General features: G+C 38.6%; 1 protein-coding gene across 1 annotated transcript in view; it reads left to right on the forward strand.

The window, feature by feature from the left end:
* Window positions 1–18741, forward strand: part of LOC128640317 (alpha-2-macroglobulin) — a gene marked incomplete in the record, with an annotated part of 664962 nt that extends 646221 nt beyond the window's left edge. Inside the window, 1 exon segment of the mRNA XM_053692808.1 lies at window positions 18636–18741. Within this exon segment, the coding sequence (XP_053548783.1) occupies window positions 18636–18655 (20 nt within the window).
* Window positions 18742–21621: the final 2880 nt, after the last annotated feature.

The following is a 21621-nucleotide window of genomic DNA, read 5'->3' on the forward strand; positions in this document are numbered from 1 at the left end:
CACACCCTGATTACACACACGTGCACACTAATACACACATAAAGAGATGTATACACGTGCGTACATAGCCATATTTATATGTAAACACTCACACACCCTGATTACACACACGTGCACACTAATACACGCATAAAGAGATGTATACACGTGCGTACATAGCCATATTTATATGTAAACACTCACACACCCTGATTACACACACGTGCACACTAATACACACATAAAGAGATGTGTGCACGTGCGTACATAGCCATATTTATATGTAAACACTCACACACCCTGATTACACACACGTGCACACTAATACACACATAAAGAGATGTATACACGTGCGTACATAGCCATATTTATATGTAAACACTCACACACCCTGATTACACACACGTGCACACTAATACACGCATAAAGAGATGTATACACGTGCGTACATAGCCATATTTATATGTAAACACTCACACACCCTGATTACACACACGTGCACACTAATACACACATAAAGAGATGTGTGCACGTGCGTACATAGCCATATTTATATGTAAACACTCACACACCCTGATTACACACACGTGCACACTAATACACACATAAAGAGATGTATACACGTGCGTACATAGCCATATTTATATTTAAACACTCACACACCCTGATTATACACACGTGCACACTAATACACACATGCACCCTCACACAATCTAATTACAGATAAAAGCATGTTAAATATGCACACATACAAAAACACCCACTCACACACCCTGATTACAGACAGAAGCAAGGATATTAGGCACACACACGTGCACACTCACACACCCTGATTACAGACAGAAGCAAGGATATTAGGCACACACACGTGCACACTCACACACCCTGATTACAGACAGAAGCAAGGATATTAGGCACACACACGTGCACACACACACACCCTGATTACAGACAGAAGCAAGGATATTAGGCACACACACGTGCACACACACCCTGATTACAGACAGAAGCAAGGATATTAGGCACACACACACGTGCACACTCACACACCCTGATTACAGACAGAAGCAAGGATATTAGGCACACACACACGTGCACACTCACACACCCTGATTACAGACAGAAGCAAGGATATTAGGCACACACACACACACGTGCACACTCACACACCCTGATTGCAGACAGAAGCAAGGATATTAGGCACACACACGTGCACACTCACACACCCTGATTACAGACAGAAGCAAGGATATTAGGCACACACACACGTGCACACTCACACACCCTGATTACAGACAGAAGCAAGGATATTAGGCACACACACACACACGTGCACACTCACACACCCTGATTACAGACAGAAGCAAGGATATTAGGCACACACACGTGCACACTCACACACCCTGATTACAGACAGAAGCAAGGATATTAGGTACACACGTGCACACTCACACCACCCTGATTACAGACAGAAGCAAGGATATTAGGCACACACACGTGCACACTCACACACCCTGATTACAGACAGAAGCAAGGATATTAGGCACACACACGTGCACACTCACACACCCTGATTACAGACAGAAGCAAGGATATTAGGCACACACGTGCACACTCACACACCCTGATTACAGACAGAAGCAAGGATATTAGGCACACACACGTGCACACTCACACACCCTGATTACAGACAGAAGCAAGGATATTAGGCACACACACGTGCACACTCACACACCCTGATTACAGACAGAAGCAAGGATATTAGGCACACACACGTGCACACTCACACACCCTGATTACAGACAGAAGCAAGGATATTAGGCACACACACGTGCACACTCACACACCCTGATTACAGACAGAAGCAAGGATATTAGGCACACACACGTGCACACACACACACCCTGATTACAGACAGAAGCAAGGATATTAGGCACACACACGTGCACACCACACCCTGATTACAGACAGAAGCAAGGATATTAGGCACACACACACGTGCACACTCACACACCCTGATTACAGACAGAAGCAAGGATATTAGGCACACACACGTGCACACTCACACACCCTGATTACAGAAAGAAAGCAAGATATTTAGGCTCACACACACACACGTGCACACTCACACACCCTGATTGCAGACAGAAGCAAGGATATTAGGCACACACACGTGCACACTCACACACCCTGATTACAGACAGAAGCAAGGATATTAGGCACACACACACGTGCACACTCACACACCCTGATTACAGACAGAAGCAAGGATATTAGGCACACACACACACACGTGCACACTCACACACCCTGATTACAGACAGAAGCAAGGATATTAGGCACACACACGTGCACACTCACACACCCTGATTACAGACAGAAGCAAGGATATTAGGTACACACGTGCACACTCACACACCCTGATACAGACAGAAGCAAGGATATTAGGCACACACACGTGCACACTCACACACCCTGATTACAGACAGAAGCAAGGATATTAGGCACACACACGTGCACACTCACACACCCTGATTACAGACAGAAGCAAGGATATTAGGCACACACGTGCACACTCACACACCCTGATTACAGACAGAAGCAAGGATATTAGGCACACACACGTGCACACTCACACACCCTGATTACAGACAGAAGCAAGGATATTAGGCACACACACGTGCACACTCACACACCCTGATTACAGACAGAAGCAAGGATATTAGGCACACACGTGCACACTCACACACCCTGATTACAGACAGAAGCAAGGATATTAGGCACACACACGTGCACACTCACAAACCCTGATTACAGACAGAAGCAAGGATATTAGGCACACACACGTGCACACTCACACACCCTGATTACAGACAGAAGCAAGGATACACACACCCTGATTACAGACAGAAGCAAGGATATTAGGCACACACACGTGCACACTCACACACCCTGATTACAGACAGAAGCAAGGATATTAGGCACACACACGTGCACACTCACACACCCTGATTACAGACAGAAGCAAGGATATTAGGCACACACACGTGCACACACACACACCCTGATTACAGACAGAAGCAAGGATATTAGGCACACACACGTGCACACACACCCTGATTACAGACAGAAGCAAGGATATTAGGCACACACACACGTGCACACTCACACACACCTGATTACAGACAGAAGCAAGGATATTAGGCACACACACACGTGCACACTCACACACCCTGATTACAGACAGAAGCAAGGATATTAGGCACACACACACACGTGCACACTCACACACCCTGATTAGCAGACAGAAGCAAGGATATTAGGCACACACACGTGCACACTCACACACCCTGATTACAGACAGAAGCAAGGATATTAGGCACACACACACGTGCACACTCACACACCCTGATTACAGACAGAAGCAAGGATATTAGGCACACACACACACACGTGCACACTCACACACCCTGATTACAGACAGAAGCAAGGATATTAGGCACACACACGTGCACACTCACACACCCTGATTACAGACAGAAGCAAGGATATTAGGCTACACACGTGCACACTCACACACCCTGATTACAGACAGAAGCAAGGATATTAGGCACACACACGTGCACACTCACACACCCTGATTACAGACAGAAGCAAGGATATTAGGCACACACACGTGCACACTCACACACCCTGATTACAGACAGAAGCAAGGATATTAGGCACACACGTGCACACTCACACACCCTGATTACAGACAGAAGCAAGGATATTAGGCACACACACGTGCACACTCACACACCCTGATTACAGACAGAAGCAAGGATATTAGGCACACACACGTGCACACTCACACACCCTGATTACAGACAGAAGCAAGGATATTAGGCACCACACACGTGCACACTCACACACCCTGATTACAGACAGAAGCAAGGATATTAGGCACACACACGTGCACACTCACACACCCTGATTACAGACAGAAGCAAGGATATTAGGCACACACACACGTGCACACAACACACACCCTGATTACAGACAGAAGCAAGGATATTAGGCACACACACGTGCACACCACACACCCCCTGATTACAGACAGAAGCAAGGATATTAGGCACACAACGTGCACACTACACACCCTGATTACAGACAGAAGCAAGGATATTAGGCACACACACTGCACACTGCACACTACACACCCTGATTACAGACAGAAGCAAGGATATTAGGCACACACACACGTGCACACTCACACACCCTGATTTCAGACAGAAGCAAGGATATTAGGCACACACGTGCACACTCCTCACACCCTGATTACAGACAGAAGCAAGGATATTAGGCACACACACAGCTGCACACTCACACACCCTGATTACAGACAGAAGCAAGGATATTAGGCAACACACACACACGTCAACACTCTCACACCCTGTATACAGACCGAAGCAAGGATATAGGTACACTAACGTGCACACTCACACCACCCAGTTACAGACAGAAGCAAGGATATTATGGCTGCCACACACACGTGCACAATCACACACCCCTCTGATTACAGACAGAAGCGAAGGATATTAGGCAACACACACGTGCACACAACACACATCCCTGCTTTACAGACAGAAGCAAGGATATTAGGCACAACACACACAGTACTGCACACTCCACACCGCTGATTACAGACAGAAGCAAGGATATTAGGCACACACACCGTGCACCACTCACACACCCTGATTACAGACAGAAGCAAGGATATTAGGCACACACACACGTGCACACTCACACACCCTGATTACAGACAGAAGCAAGGATATTAGGCACACACACACGTGCACACTCACACGTGCACACACACCCTGATTACAGACAGAAGCAAGGATATTAGGCACACACACACGTGCACACTCACACACCCTGATTACAGACAGAAGCAAGGATATTAGGCACACACACGTGCACACTCACAAACCCTGATTACAGACAGAAGCAAGGATATTAGGCACACACACGTGCACACTCACACACCCTGATTACAGACAGAAGCAAGGATATTAGGCACACACACGAGCACACTAACACACCCCTGATTACAGACAGAAGCAAGGATATTAGGCACACACACGTGCACACTCACACACCCTGATTACAGACAGAAGCAAGGATATTAGGCACACACACGTGCACACTCACACACCCTGATTAACAGACAGAAGCAAGGATATTAGGCACACCACACGTGCACACTCACACACCCTGATTACAGACAGAAGCAAGGATATTAGGCACACACGTGCACACTCACACACCCCTGATTACAGACAGAAGCAAGGATATTAGGCACACACACGTGCACACTCACAAACCCTGATTACAGACAGAAGCAAGGATATTAGGCAACACACACGTGCACACTCACACACCCTGATTACAGACAGAAGCAAGGATATTAGGCACACACACTGTGCACACTCACACACCCTGATTACAGACAGAAGCAAGGATATTAGGCACACACACGGTGCACACTCACACACCCTGATTACAGACAGAAGCAAGGATATTAGGCACACACACGTGCACACTCACCCACCCTGATTACAGACAGAAGCAAGGATATTAGGCACACACACGTGCACACTCACACACCCTGATTACAGACAGAAGCAAGGATATTAGGCACACACACGTGCACACTCACACACCATGATTACAGACAGAAGCAAGGATATTAGGCACACACACCGTGCACACTCACACACCCTGATTACAGACAGAAGCAAGGATATTAGGCACACACGTGCACACTCACCACACCCTGATTACAGTCAGAAGCAAGGATATTAGGCACACACGTGCACACTCACACACCCTGATTACAGACAGAAGCAAGGATATTAGGCACACACGTGCACACTCACACACCCTGAATACAGACAGAAGCAGGATATTAGGCACACAACGTGCACACTCACACATCCCTGATTACAGACAGAAGCAAGGATAATTAGGCACACATGTGCACACTCACACACCCTGATTACAGACAGAAGCAAGGATTTAGGCACACCACGTGCACACTCACACACCTTGATTACAGACAGAAGCAAGGATATTAGGCACCACACGGTGCACACTCACACACCCTGATTACAGACAAGAAGCAAAGGATATTAGGCACACACACGTGCACACTCACACACCCTGATTACAGACAGAAGCAAGGATATTAGGCACACACACGTGCACACTCACACACCCTGATTACAGACAGAAGCAAGCATATTAGCCACACACACACGTGCACACTCACACACCCTGATTACAGACAGAAGCAAGGATATTAGGCACACACACACGTGCACACTCACACACCCTGATTACAGACAGAAGCAAGGATATTAGGTACACACGTGCACACTCACACACCCTGATTACAGACAGAAGCAAGGATATTAGGCACACACACACGTGCACACTCACACACCCTGATTACAGACAGAAGCAAGGATATTAGGCACACACACACGTGCACACTCACACACCCTGATTACAGACAGAAGCAAGGATATTAGGTACACACGTGCACACTCACACACCCTGATTACAGACAGAAGCAAGGATATTAGGCACACACACACGTGCACACACACACACCCTGATTACAGACAGAAGCAAGGATATTAGGCACACACACGTGCACACACACACATCCTGATTACAGACAGAAGCAAGGATATTAGGCACACACACGTGCACACTCACACACCCTGATTACAGACAGAAGCAAGGATATTAAGCACACACACGTGCACACTCACACACCCTGATTACAGACAGAAGCAAGGATATTAGGCACACACACGTGCACACTCACACACCCTGATTACAGACAGAAGCAAGGATATTAGGCACACACACGTGCACACTCACACACCCTGATTACAGACAGAAGCAAGGATATTAGGCACACACACACGTGCACACTCACACACCCTGATTACAGACAGAAGCAAGGATATTAGGCACACACACACACACGTGCACACTCACACACCCTGATTACAGACAGAAGCAAGGATATTAGGCACACACACACGTGCACACTCACACACCCTGATTACAGACAGAAGCAAGGATATTAGGCACACACGTGCACACTCACACACCCTGATTACAGACAGAAGCAAGCATATTAGCCACACACACACGTGCACACTCACACACCCTGATTACAGACAGAAGCAAGGATATTAGGCACACACACACGTGCACACTCACACACCCTGATTACAGACAGAAGCAAGGATATTAGGCACACACACACGTGCACACACACACATCCTGATTACAGACAGAAGCAAGATATTAGGCACACACACACGTGCACACTCACACACCCTGATTACAGACAGAAGCAAGGATATTAGGCACACACACACGTGCACACTCACACACCCTGATTACAGACAGAAGCAAGGATATTAGGTACACACGTGCACACTCACACACCCTGATTACAGACAGAAGCAAGGATATTAGGCACACACACGTGCACACTCACACACCCTGATTACAGACAGAAGCAAGGATATTAGGCACACACACGTGCACACTCACACACCCTGATTACAGACAGAAGCAAGGATATTAGGCACACACGTGCACACTCACACACCCTGATTACAGACAGAAGCAAGGATATTAGGCACACACGTGCACACTCACACACCCTGATTACAGACAGAAGCAAGGATATTAGGCACACACACGTGCACACTCACACACCCTGATTACAGACAGAAGCAAGGATATTAGGCACACACGTGCACACTCACACACCCTGATTACAGACAGAAGCAAGGATATTAGGCACACACACGTGCACACTCACACACCCTGATTACAGACAGAAGCAAGGATATTAGGCACACACACGTGCACACTCACACACCCTGATTACAGACAGAAGCAAGGATATTAGGCACACACACGTGCACGCTCACACACCCTGATTACAGACAGAAGCAAGGATATTAGGTACACACGTGCACACTCACACACCTTGATTACAGACAGAAGCAAGGATATTAGGCACACACACGTGCACACTCACACACCCTGATTACAGACAGAAGCAAGGATATTAGGCACACACACGTGCACACTCACACACCCTGATTACAGACAGAAGCAAGGATATTAGGCACACACACACGTGCACACTCACACACCCTGATTACAGACAGAAGCAAGGATATTAGGCACACACACGTGCACACTCACACACCCTGATTACAGACAGAAGCAAGGATATTAGGTACACACGTGCACACTCACACACCCTGATTACAGACAGAAGCAAGGATATTAGGCACACACACGTGCACACTCACACACCCTGATTACAGACAGAAGCAAGGATATTAGGTACACACGTGCACACTCACACACCCTGATTACAGACAGAAGCAAGGATATTAGGCACACACACGTGCACACTCACACACCCTGATTACAGACAGAAGCAAGCATATTAGGCACACACACACGTGCACACTCACACACCCTGATTACAGACAGAAGCAAGCATATTAGGCACACACACACGTGCACACTCACACACCCTGATTACAGACAGAAGCAAGCATATTAGGCACACACACACGTGCACACTCACACACCCTGATTACAGACAGAAGATACATAGGTTGCAGGCTCCTTCTTATTCACACTTGTATACTTCAGTTTGATTAGACGCCCCCTGGCAGCTCTATTATCATGCACACTTCAGATTCAGGTCGTGTTAGATACCAGGCACATAGGGTATCTGCCCTCTCAGATATTTTCTATAGTAATTTAGAGCCAAATGTACAAAACACACAAGTTCTCAGAACACGAGATAATCTAACCAAATTTGTGTAACCGTGCAGTTTAACATAGAAATCTGCCACTGTTTTGTATTGATAATAAATATCTATTAATATGACATAATAAAATACACACAAAATGTATTCCATCAAATAAAAAATAAAGATCATAGTTTTCAAATAATACAAAGTATTACAATCAGTATATGCGGCTATAACAATAGGTTTACCTTAAGAAGATTGACCTCAATTGAGGGTCAAATAATGTCTAAAATAAAAAAAAAAGTCCCCCAAAAAAGTATCCAAAATAAAGTCCAAAATTTGTGTTGTAAACCAGTGAAAAAAATTATATGTCTGGAAAATATGTCCTTTGCAGAAAAAATAATAATTGCAAAAATATATATAGAACAAAATCTAAAAATATGTGTTGAAAAAAATGCAAATCACAATGAATAATCAGTGAATCTTCAATACCATTTAAATCCGAAACTGAAATAGAAATATAGTGCAAAACCATCAGATAGGTGTCCCCAGTCCCACAAATGACATTTACCGGACCCCCAAGGTCAAGTTTTTTGCACCAAACAATATTACCTTGGGGGTCCGGTAAATATCATTTGTGGGACTGGGAACACCTATCTGATGGTTTTGGACACATTTTCCAGACATATACATTTTTCACTGGTTTACAACACAGACCTCATTATGGACAATATTTTAGATACTTTTTTGGGGGACATTTTTATTTTGGACATTATTTGACCCTCAATTGAGGTCAATCCTTTTTAGGTATGAAACAAACAAAAAGTCACTCACATGTGAGATGGCACAATATATAGATAAATAGTGCAAATGGACAGGCTGGATGCTCCCAGCAGGAACCTCCATTGGAATTCCTCCTTAGACTTCAGAGCCTGCAATATCCGGTGTAGTGTCGAAATCTGCGACCCGACGGAGTGTGCAACCATGAAGTCACCACATTCCTGAGCGCACACGTGACTGGTTGACCACCAATCACCTGCTAGAGACCTCCTTCCCAGGCTGCTGGCTTATTGGGACTGACTCGCACTGTCAATAAGCGACCTACGAATTGTTTTACAAAGATCTTTATGAGATATTGTGTAATATGCTTATTGAAACAATGACGCTGCAGTCCTATTCAATTTGAGTAGAAATGTATGGTACCTAGATTAACTAGATACATTATGTATTATTTAATAGCATCTTGAAGCGAATGCTCAAATTAAGGTAACTATTATTAAGAGGACTACAGCGTCATTGTTTCGATAAGCATATTACACAATATATCATAAAGACCTTTGTAAAACAATCCGTAGGTCGCTTAATGACAGTGCGAGTCAGTCCCAATCAATTATTAATATAACAAAGATGCCCTTTTAGATGGTATTTGTTACCCAAAAACATATGCGTGTTGGAGATATCAAGGGTGCAAGATTATAAGGATTTTGTAGCAAATTTGGTTGATTGTTACAATTTTATCTCATAAAGATGTTTGTAAAACAATCCGTAGGTCGCTTAGTGACAGTGCGAGTCAGTCCCAGTAAACCAGCAGCCTGGGAAGGAGGTGTCTCTAGCAGGTAGGTGGTCAACCAGTCAAGTATGCGCTCAGGAAAGTGGTGACGTCACGGTCGCAAATTCCGTTGGTTCGCAGATTCCAACACTACACTGGCCACAGGCAATCAGGAGAAATCCAGCAGCCACTTTCCACAAACAGTGCACATCTCACATGGATACATATTTATTATGTCACATGGATATGTATTTATTATGTAACATGGATATGTATTTATTATGTCACATGGATACATATTTATTATGTCACATGGATATGTATTTATTATGTCACATGGATACATATTTATTATGTCACATGGATATGTATTTATTATGTCACATGGATATGTATTTATTATGTCACATGGATATGTATTTATTATGTCACATGGATATGTATTTATTATGTCACATGGATATGTATTTATTATGTCACATGGATATGTATTTATTATGTCACATGGATATGTATTTATTATGTCACATGGATACATATTTATTATGTCACATGGATATGTATTTATTATGTCACATGGATATGTATTTATTATGTCACATGGATATGTATTTATTATGTCACATGGATACGTATTTATTATGTCACATGGATATGTATTTATTATGTCACATGGATATGTATTTATTACGTCACATGGATACATATTTATTACGTCACATGGATACATATTTATTATGTCACATGGATATGTATTTATTATGTCACATGGATATGTATTTATTATGTCACATGGATACGTATTTATTATGTCACATGGATACATATTTATTATGTCATATGGATATGTATTTATTATGTCACATGGATATGTATTTATTATGTCACATGGATATGTATTTATTATGTCACATGGATACATATTTATTATGTCACATGGATATGTATTTATTATGTCACATGGATATGTATTTATTACGTCACATGGATACATATTTATTATGTCACATGGATATGTATTTATTGTGTCACATGGATACATATTTATTATGTCACATGGATAGGTATTTATTGTGTCACATAGATAGGTATTTATTGTGTCACATGGATATGTATTTATTATGTCACATGGATACATATTTATTGTGTCACATGGATACATATTTATTATGTCACATGGATAGGTATTTATTGTGTCACATAGATAGGTATTTATTGTGTCACATGGATACATATTTATTATGTCACATGGATAGGTATTTATTGTGTCACATAGATAGGTATTTATTGTGTCACATGGATACATATTTATTATGTCACATGGATAGGTATTTATTGTGTCACATGGATACATATTTATTATGTCACATGGATATGTATTTATTATGTCACATGGATATGTATTTATTATGTCACATGGATACATATTTATTATGTCACATGGATATGTATTTATTATGTAACATGGATACATATTTATTATGTAACATGGATATGTATTTATTATGTCACATGGATACATATTTATTATGTCACATGGATATGTATTTATTATGTCACATGGATACATATTTATTATGTCACATGGATACATATTTATTATGTAACATGGATATGTATTTATTATGTCACATGGATACATATTTATTATGTCACATGGATACATATTTATTGTGTCACATGGATATGTATATATTATGTCACATGGATATGTATTTATTATGTCACATGGATACATATTTATTATGTCACATGGATACATATTTATTGTGTCACATGGATATGTATTTATTATGTCACATGGATATGTATTTATTATGTCACATGGATACATATTTATTGTGTCACATGGATATGTATTTATTATGTCACATGGATATGTATTTATTATGTCACATGGATACATATTTATTGTGTCACATGGATATGTATTTATTATGTCACATGGATACATATTTATTGTGTCACATGGATACGTATTTATAATGTCACATGGATACATATTTATTATGTCACATGGATAGGTATTTATTGTGTCACATGGATATGTATTTATTATGTCACATGGATACATATTTATTATGTCACATGGATAGGTATTTATTGTGTCACATGGATAGGTATTTATTATGTCACATGGATATGCATTTATTATGTCATATGGATACATACTTATTATGTCACATGGATACATATTTATTTATTATGTCACATGGAAATGTATTTAGTCACATGGATATGTATTTATTATGTCACATGTATATATATTTATTATGTCACATGGATATGTATTTATTATGTCACATGGATATGTATTATGTCACATGTATATATATTTATTATGTCACATGGATATGTATTATGTCACATGTATATATATTTATTATGTCACATGGATATGTATCTATCATGTCACATGGATATGTATCTATTATGTCACATGGATACTTATATAAGTATCCATGTGATATAATAGATACATATCCATGTGACATAATAAATAAGTATCCATGTGACATAATAAATACCTATCCATGTGACATAATAAATACCTATCCATGTGACATAATAAATACCTATCCATGTGACATAATAAATACCTATCCATGTGACATAATAGATACATATATATGTGATATAATAGATACGTATCCATGTGACATAATAAATACCTATCCATGTGACATAATAAATATGTCACATGGATTTGTATTTATTATGTCACATGGATACGTATTTATTATGTCACATAGATATCTATTATGTCACATGGATATGTATCTATTATGTCACATGGATACGTATATATGTCACTGGGATAGGTATTTATTATGTCACTGGGATAGGTATTTATTATGTCACATGGATATGTATCTATTATGTCACATGGATATGTATCTATTATGTCACATGTATACGCATATATGTCACTGGATAGGTATTTATTATGTCGCATGGATACGCATATGTCACTGGGATAGGTATTTATTATGTCACATGGATACATATTTATTACGTCACATGGATATGTATTTATTATGTCACATGGATAGGTATTTATTATGTCACATGGATATGTCACTGGGATAGGTATTTATTATGTCACATGGATACGCATATATGTCACTGGGATAGGTATTTATTATGTCACATGTATTTGTATTTATTACGTCACATGGATACATATTTATTACGTCACATGGATAGGTATTTATTACGTCACATGGATATGTATTTATTATGTCACATGGATACGTATTTATTATGTCACATGGATAGGTATTTATTACGTCACATGGATAGGTATTTATTACGTCACATGGATACCTATTTATTATGTCACATGGATACATATTTATTATGTCACATGGATATGTATTTATTATGTCACATGGATATGTATTTATTACGTCACATGGATACATATTTATTATGTCACATGGATATGTATTTATTGTGTCACATGGATACATATTTATTATGTCACATGGATAGGTATTTATTGTGTCACATAGATAGGTATTTATTGTGTCACATGGATATGTATTTATTATGTCACATGGATACATATTTATTGTGTCACATGGATACATATTTATTATGTCACATGGATAGGTATTTATTGTGTCACATAGATAGGTATTTATTGTGTCACATGGATACATATTTATTATGTCACATGGATAGGTATTTATTGTGTCACATAGATAGGTATTTATTGTGTCACATGGATACATATTTATTATGTCACATGGATAGGTATTTATTGTGTCACATGGATACATATTTATTATGTCACATGGATATGTATTTATTATGTCACATGGATATGTATTTATTATGTCACATGGATACATATTTATTATGTCACATGGATATGTATTTATTATGTAACATGGATACATATTTATTATGTAACATGGATATGTATTTATTATGTCACATGGATACATATTTATTATGTCACATGGATATGTATTTATTATGTCACATGGATACATATTTATTATGTCACATGGATACATATTTATTATGTAACATGGATATGTATTTATTATGTCACATGGATACATATTTATTATGTCACATGGATACATATTTATTGTGTCACATGGATATGTATATATTATGTCACATGGATATGTATTTATTATGTCACATGGATACATATTTATTATGTCACATGGATACATATTTATTGTGTCACATGGATATGTATTTATTATGTCACATGGATATGTATTTATTATGTCACATGGATACATATTTATTGTGTCACATGGATATGTATTTATTATGTCACATGGATATGTATTTATTATGTCACATGGATACATATTTATTGTGTCACATGGATATGTATTTATTATGTCACATGGATACATATTTATTGTGTCACATGGATACGTATTTATAATGTCACATGGATACATATTTATTATGTCACATGGATAGGTATTTATTGTGTCACATGGATATGTATTTATTATGTCACATGGATACATATTTATTATGTCACATGGATAGGTATTTATTGTGTCACATGGATAGGTATTTATTATGTCACATGGATATGCATTTATTATGTCATATGGATACATACTTATTATGTCACATGGATACATATTTATTTATTATGTCACATGGAAATGTATTTAGTCACATGGATATGTATTTATTATGTCACATGTATATATATTTATTATGTCACATGGATATGTATTTATTATGTCACATGGATATGTATTATGTCACATGTATATATATTTATTATGTCACATGGATATGTATTATGTCACATGTATATATATTTATTATGTCACATGGATATGTATCTATCATGTCACATGGATATGTATCTATTATGTCACATGGATACTTATATAAGTATCCATGTGATATAATAGATACATATCCATGTGACATAATAAATAAGTATCCATGTGACATAATAAATACCTATCCATGTGACATAATAAATACCTATCCATGTGACATAATAAATACCTATCCATGTGACATAATAAATACCTATCCATGTGACATAATAGATACATATATATGTGATATAATAGATACGTATCCATGTGACATAATAAATACCTATCCATGTGACATAATAAATATGTCACATGGATTTGTATTTATTATGTCACATGGATACGTATTTATTATGTCACATAGATATCTATTATGTCACATGGATATGTATCTATTATGTCACATGGATACGTATATATGTCACTGGGATAGGTATTTATTATGTCACTGGGATAGGTATTTATTATGTCACATGGATATGTATCTATTATGTCACATGGATATGTATCTATTATGTCACATGTATACGCATATATGTCACTGGATAGGTATTTATTATGTCGCATGGATACGCATATGTCACTGGGATAGGTATTTATTATGTCACATGGATACATATTTATTACGTCACATGGATATGTATTTATTATGTCACATGGATAGGTATTTATTATGTCACATGGATATGTCACTGGGATAGGTATTTATTATGTCACATGGATACGCATATATGTCACTGGGATAGGTATTTATTATGTCACATGTATTTGTATTTATTACGTCACATGGATACATATTTATTACGTCACATGGATAGGTATTTATTACGTCACATGGATATGTATTTATTATGTCACATGGATACGTATTTATTATGTCACATGGATAGGTATTTATTACGTCACATGGATAGGTATTTATTACGTCACATGGATACCTATTTATTATGTCACATGGATACATATTTATTATGTCACATGGATACATATTTATTATGTCACATGGATACATATTTATTACGTCACATGGATACCTATTTATTATGTCACATGGATACATATTTATTACGTCACATGGATACCTATTTATTATGTCACATGGATACATATTTATTACGTCACATGGATACCTATTTATTATGTCACATGGATACATATTTATTACGTCACATGGATAGGTATTTATTACGTCACATGGATACCTATTTATTATGTCACATGGATATGTATTTATTACGTCACATGGATATGTATTTATTATGTCACATGGATACCTATTTATTACGTCACATGGATATGTATTTATTATGTCACATGGATACCTATTTATTACGTCACATGGATATGTATTTATTACGTCACATGGATACCTATTTATTACGTCACATGGATATGTATTTATTATGTCACGGATACCTATTTATTATGTCACATGGATAGGTATATATTATGTCACATGGATACCTATTTATTATGTCACATGGATACCTATTTATTATGTCACATGGATATGTATTTATTATGTCACATGGATATGTATTTATTACGTCACATGGATATGTATATATTATGTCACATGGATACCTATTTATTATGTCACATGGATACATATTTATTACGTCACATGGATATGTATTTATTACGTCACATGGATATGTATTTATTATGTCACATGGATACATATTTATTACGTCACATGGATACATATTTATTACGTCACATGGATATGTATTTATTATGTCACATGGATACGTATTTATTATGTCACATGGATATGTATTTATTACATCACATGGATATGTATTTATTATGTCACATGGATACCTATTTATTACGTCACATGGATATGTATTTATTATGTCACATGGATACCTATTTATTATGTCACATGGATAGGTATATATTATGTCACATGGATACCTATTTATTATGTCACATGGATACCTATTTATTATGTCACATGGATATGTATTTATTATGTCACATGGATATGTATTTATTACGTCACATGGATATGTATATATTATGTCACATGGATACCTATTTATTATGTCACATGGATACATATTTATTACGTCACATGGATATGTATTTATTACGTCACATGGATATGTATTTATTATGTCACATGGATACATATTTATTACGTCACATGGATACATATTTATTACGTCACATGGATATGTATTTATTATGTCACATGGATACGTATTTATTATGTCACATGGATATGTATTTATTACATCACATGGATATGTATTTATTATGTCACATGGATACATATTTATTACGTCACATGGATAGGTATTTATTATGTCACATGGATACCTATTTATTATGTCACATGGATACATATTTATTACGTCACATGGATAGGTATTTATTATGTCACATGGATATGTATATATTATGTCACATGGATATGTATATATTATGTCACATGGATACCTATTTATTATGTCACATGGATACATATTTATTACGTCACATGGATAGGTATTTATTACGTCACATGGATAGGTATTTATTACGTCACATGGATAGGTATTTATTATGTCACATGGATAGGTATTTATTACGTCACATGGATAGGTATATATTATGTCACATGGATACCTATTTATTATGTCACATGGATACATATTTATTACGTCACATGGATATGTATATATTATGTCACATGGATAGGTATTTATTATGTCACATGGATACATATTTATTACGTCACATGGATAGGTATATATTATGTCACATGGATACCTATTTATTATGTCACATGGATACATATTTATTACGTCACATGGATACATATTTATTACGTCACATGGATAGGTATATATTATGTCACATGGATATGTATTTATTATGTCACATGGATACATATTTATTACGTCACATGGATAGGTATATATTATGTCACATGGATACCTATTTATTATGTCACATGGATACATATTTATTACGTCACATGGATACATATTTATTACGTCACATGGATAGGTATATATTATGTCACATGGATACCTATTTATTATGTCACATGGATATGTATATATTATGTCACATGGATAGGTATATATTATGTCACATGGATACCTATTTATTATGTCACATGGATATGTATATATTATGTCACATGGATAGGTATATATTATGTCACATGGATACCTATTTATTATGTCACATGGATATGTATATATTATGTCACATGGATAGGTATATATTATGTCACATGGATAGGTATTTATTATGTCACATGGATATGTATATATTATGTCACATGGATACGTAATTATTATCAATACAGAACAGAGGCAGATTTTAATCACACTTTAGCCTGTTCTCTTACAAACGTGTTTCCTGTATCTGCCCTCTCACCCTACATCTGCCTATAGAGACCTCAGCTAACAACTTCTGTCAATTGTTTTCTAGATGGTGAGAAGAATTCCTGAGGATGAGATCACATCCCTGTTATGTCTTGTGACATCATGTGCAATATGTCACCACAGACGCAATAAAACACCGCTTGCTCTCTAAACGTGTCTGTGATTATTTAACTGGTTGTCTCTGCACTGCAGGAGTGACACTCTCTCTTTTCTTTCTATCTCTTTTATTCTGTCGCTCTCCCACTCTGTCTCTATTATCTATCTACTTCCCATTTTCTCTGCCTCCTTCCTTATCTTCATTTTTCTTTACTATTCCATCACTCTTTTCTGTCTCCCTCCCTTTCAATCAATCTCTTTTTCTCTCTCTCTATATCTCTCTCTATATATATATATTTCTCTTTCTTTTTCTCTCTCTCTCTCTCTTTTCTTCTTTCTCTCTCTTTTTCTCTCTCGCTTTCTCTTTCTCATCAAATCAAACTTTATTGGCATGACAGATTACATAAATCAATGATGCGAAATCATCTTCTTCAGGGAAAAGCAGGGGTCAAGTCCAGCAGGAACGCAGGGGAACTGAGTATCTGCACTATTTTTGCAGGTTTGCACAGTCTGGTTAGAGAGATACAGAGATCCTCTAGTAATGGGCAGTAACACTTCCTACAATACTAAAGCCTCTCAGCGGTTCTGCTGTGTGGGACACATGGTGCTTACATTTCTGTGTGGCTTGCTCTGGGGTTATTTAGCTCCCCTCAGCAGAAATAGGACTGTTGCACCTTAAGTGGGTGAGACTCTGTGACAGAGGAGGAGTCTGGAGTTGCTGTCAGACATGGAGGTCGCAGCCCTCCCTGTAAAGGAAGGGGGGGGAGGAACTGAAGCAAGGCTGGCTATGCACCATGTGAGTTAAAGGGACACTGAACCCCAAAAAAACTTTCATGATTCAGATAGAGCAGCAATTTTAAGCAACTTTCTAATTTACTCCGATTATCACATTTTCTTTATTCTCATGGTATCTTTATTTGAAAAGTCCAGCACTCGCTCACAAGCTCACAGCTAAGAATAAAAGCAAAACTGGAAGAGTTAGTTACCTCATTTGGCCAAATGGGACAAGCTCAGGCACCACGTCAAGGTCTCTTCCTAGTGCCTGAGTCCCTATTACAGCCACACACACAAATGCAGGCTAATAAATAAACTGGGAACAAGTCAGGGTTCTAATAAACAAACTGGGAACAAGTCAGGGTTCTAATAAACAAACTGGGAACAAGTTAGGGTTCTAATAAACAAACTGGGAACAAGTCAGGGTTCTAATAAACAAACTGGGAACAAGTCAGGGTTCTAATAAACAAACTGGGAACAAGTCAGGGTTCTAATAAACAAACTGGGAACAAGTCAGGGTTCTAATAAACAAACTGGGAACAAGTCAGGGTTCTAATAAACAAACTGGGAACAAGTCAGGGTTCTAATAAACAAACTGGGAACAAGTCAGGGTTCTAATAAACAAACTGGGAACAAGTCAGGGTTCTAATAAACAAACTGGGAACAAGTCAGGGTTCTAATAAACAAACTGGGAACAAGTCAGAGTTCTAATAAACAAACTGGGAACAAGTCAGGGTTCTAATAAACAAACTGGGAACAAGTCAGGGTTCTAATAAACAAACTGGGAACAAGTCAGGGTTCTAATAAACAAACTGGGAACAAGTCAGGGTTCTAATAAACAAACTGGGAACAAGTCAGGGTTCTAATAAACAAACTGGGAACAAGTCAGGGTTCTAATAAACAAACTGGGAACAAGTCAGGGTTCTAATAAACAAACTGGGAACAAGTCAGGGTTCTAATAAACAAACTGGGAACAAGTCAGAGTTCACAGACTTATGTAATCACGCTGGGCGTAAGCAAAGTTAAGAAGTGGAACAGCACATCCAGACCGGACCAGGTACACATCCCATGACCCACAACCAGGCTCAGCTTCGGTTGCTATCGCACTCACATAAAGCTACATCCACTTGCAGGGTCACAGGCAGTTAACCTTGTCCCATTTGGCCAAATGCGGTAACTAACTCTTCCAGTTTTGCTATTATTCTTAGCTGTGAGCTTGTGAGCACACACACTCTCATGTACAGGCAAACAAACACTCTCACTCATGTACACACACATGCTCACATGCATGCATACACTCACAGGCATGCACAATCTCTCACTCATGCACACACACACATATGCTCACATGCATGCATACACTCACAGGCATGCACACACTCTCTCTCATGCACACACACACACATATATGCTCACATGCATGCATACACTCACAGGCATGCACAAACTCTCACTCATGCACACACACATGCTCACATGCATGCATACACTCACAGGCATGCACAATCTCTCACTCATGCACACACACACATATGCTCACATGCATGCATACACTCACAGGCATGCACACACTCTCTCTCATGCACACACACACACACACACATATATGCTTACATGCATGCATACACTCACAGGCATGCACACACTCTCTCTCATGCACACACACACACATATATGCTCACATGCATGCATACACTCACAGGCATGCACAAACTCTCACTCATGCACACACACATGCTCACATGCATGCATACACTCACAGGCATGCACAAACTCTCACTCATGCACACACACACATGCTCACATGCATGCATACACTTACAGGCATACACAAACTCTCACTCATGCACATACACATGCTCTCATGCATTCATACACTCACAGGCATGCACAAACTCTCACTTATGCACACACATGCTAACATGCATGCATACTCTCACTCATACACACACACATGCTAACATGCATGCATACTCTCACTCATACACACACACATGCTCACATGCATGCATACACTTACAGGCATGAACAATCTCTCACTCATGCATACACACATGCTCACATGCATGCATACACTCACAGGCATGCACAAACTCTCACTCATGCATACACACATGCTAACATGCATGCATACACTCACAGGCATGCACAAACTCTCACTC

Source organism: Bombina bombina, chromosome 9 (genome assembly GCF_027579735.1).
Source record: "Bombina bombina isolate aBomBom1 chromosome 9, aBomBom1.pri, whole genome shotgun sequence".
NCBI lineage: Eukaryota > Metazoa > Chordata > Amphibia > Anura > Bombinatoridae > Bombina > Bombina bombina.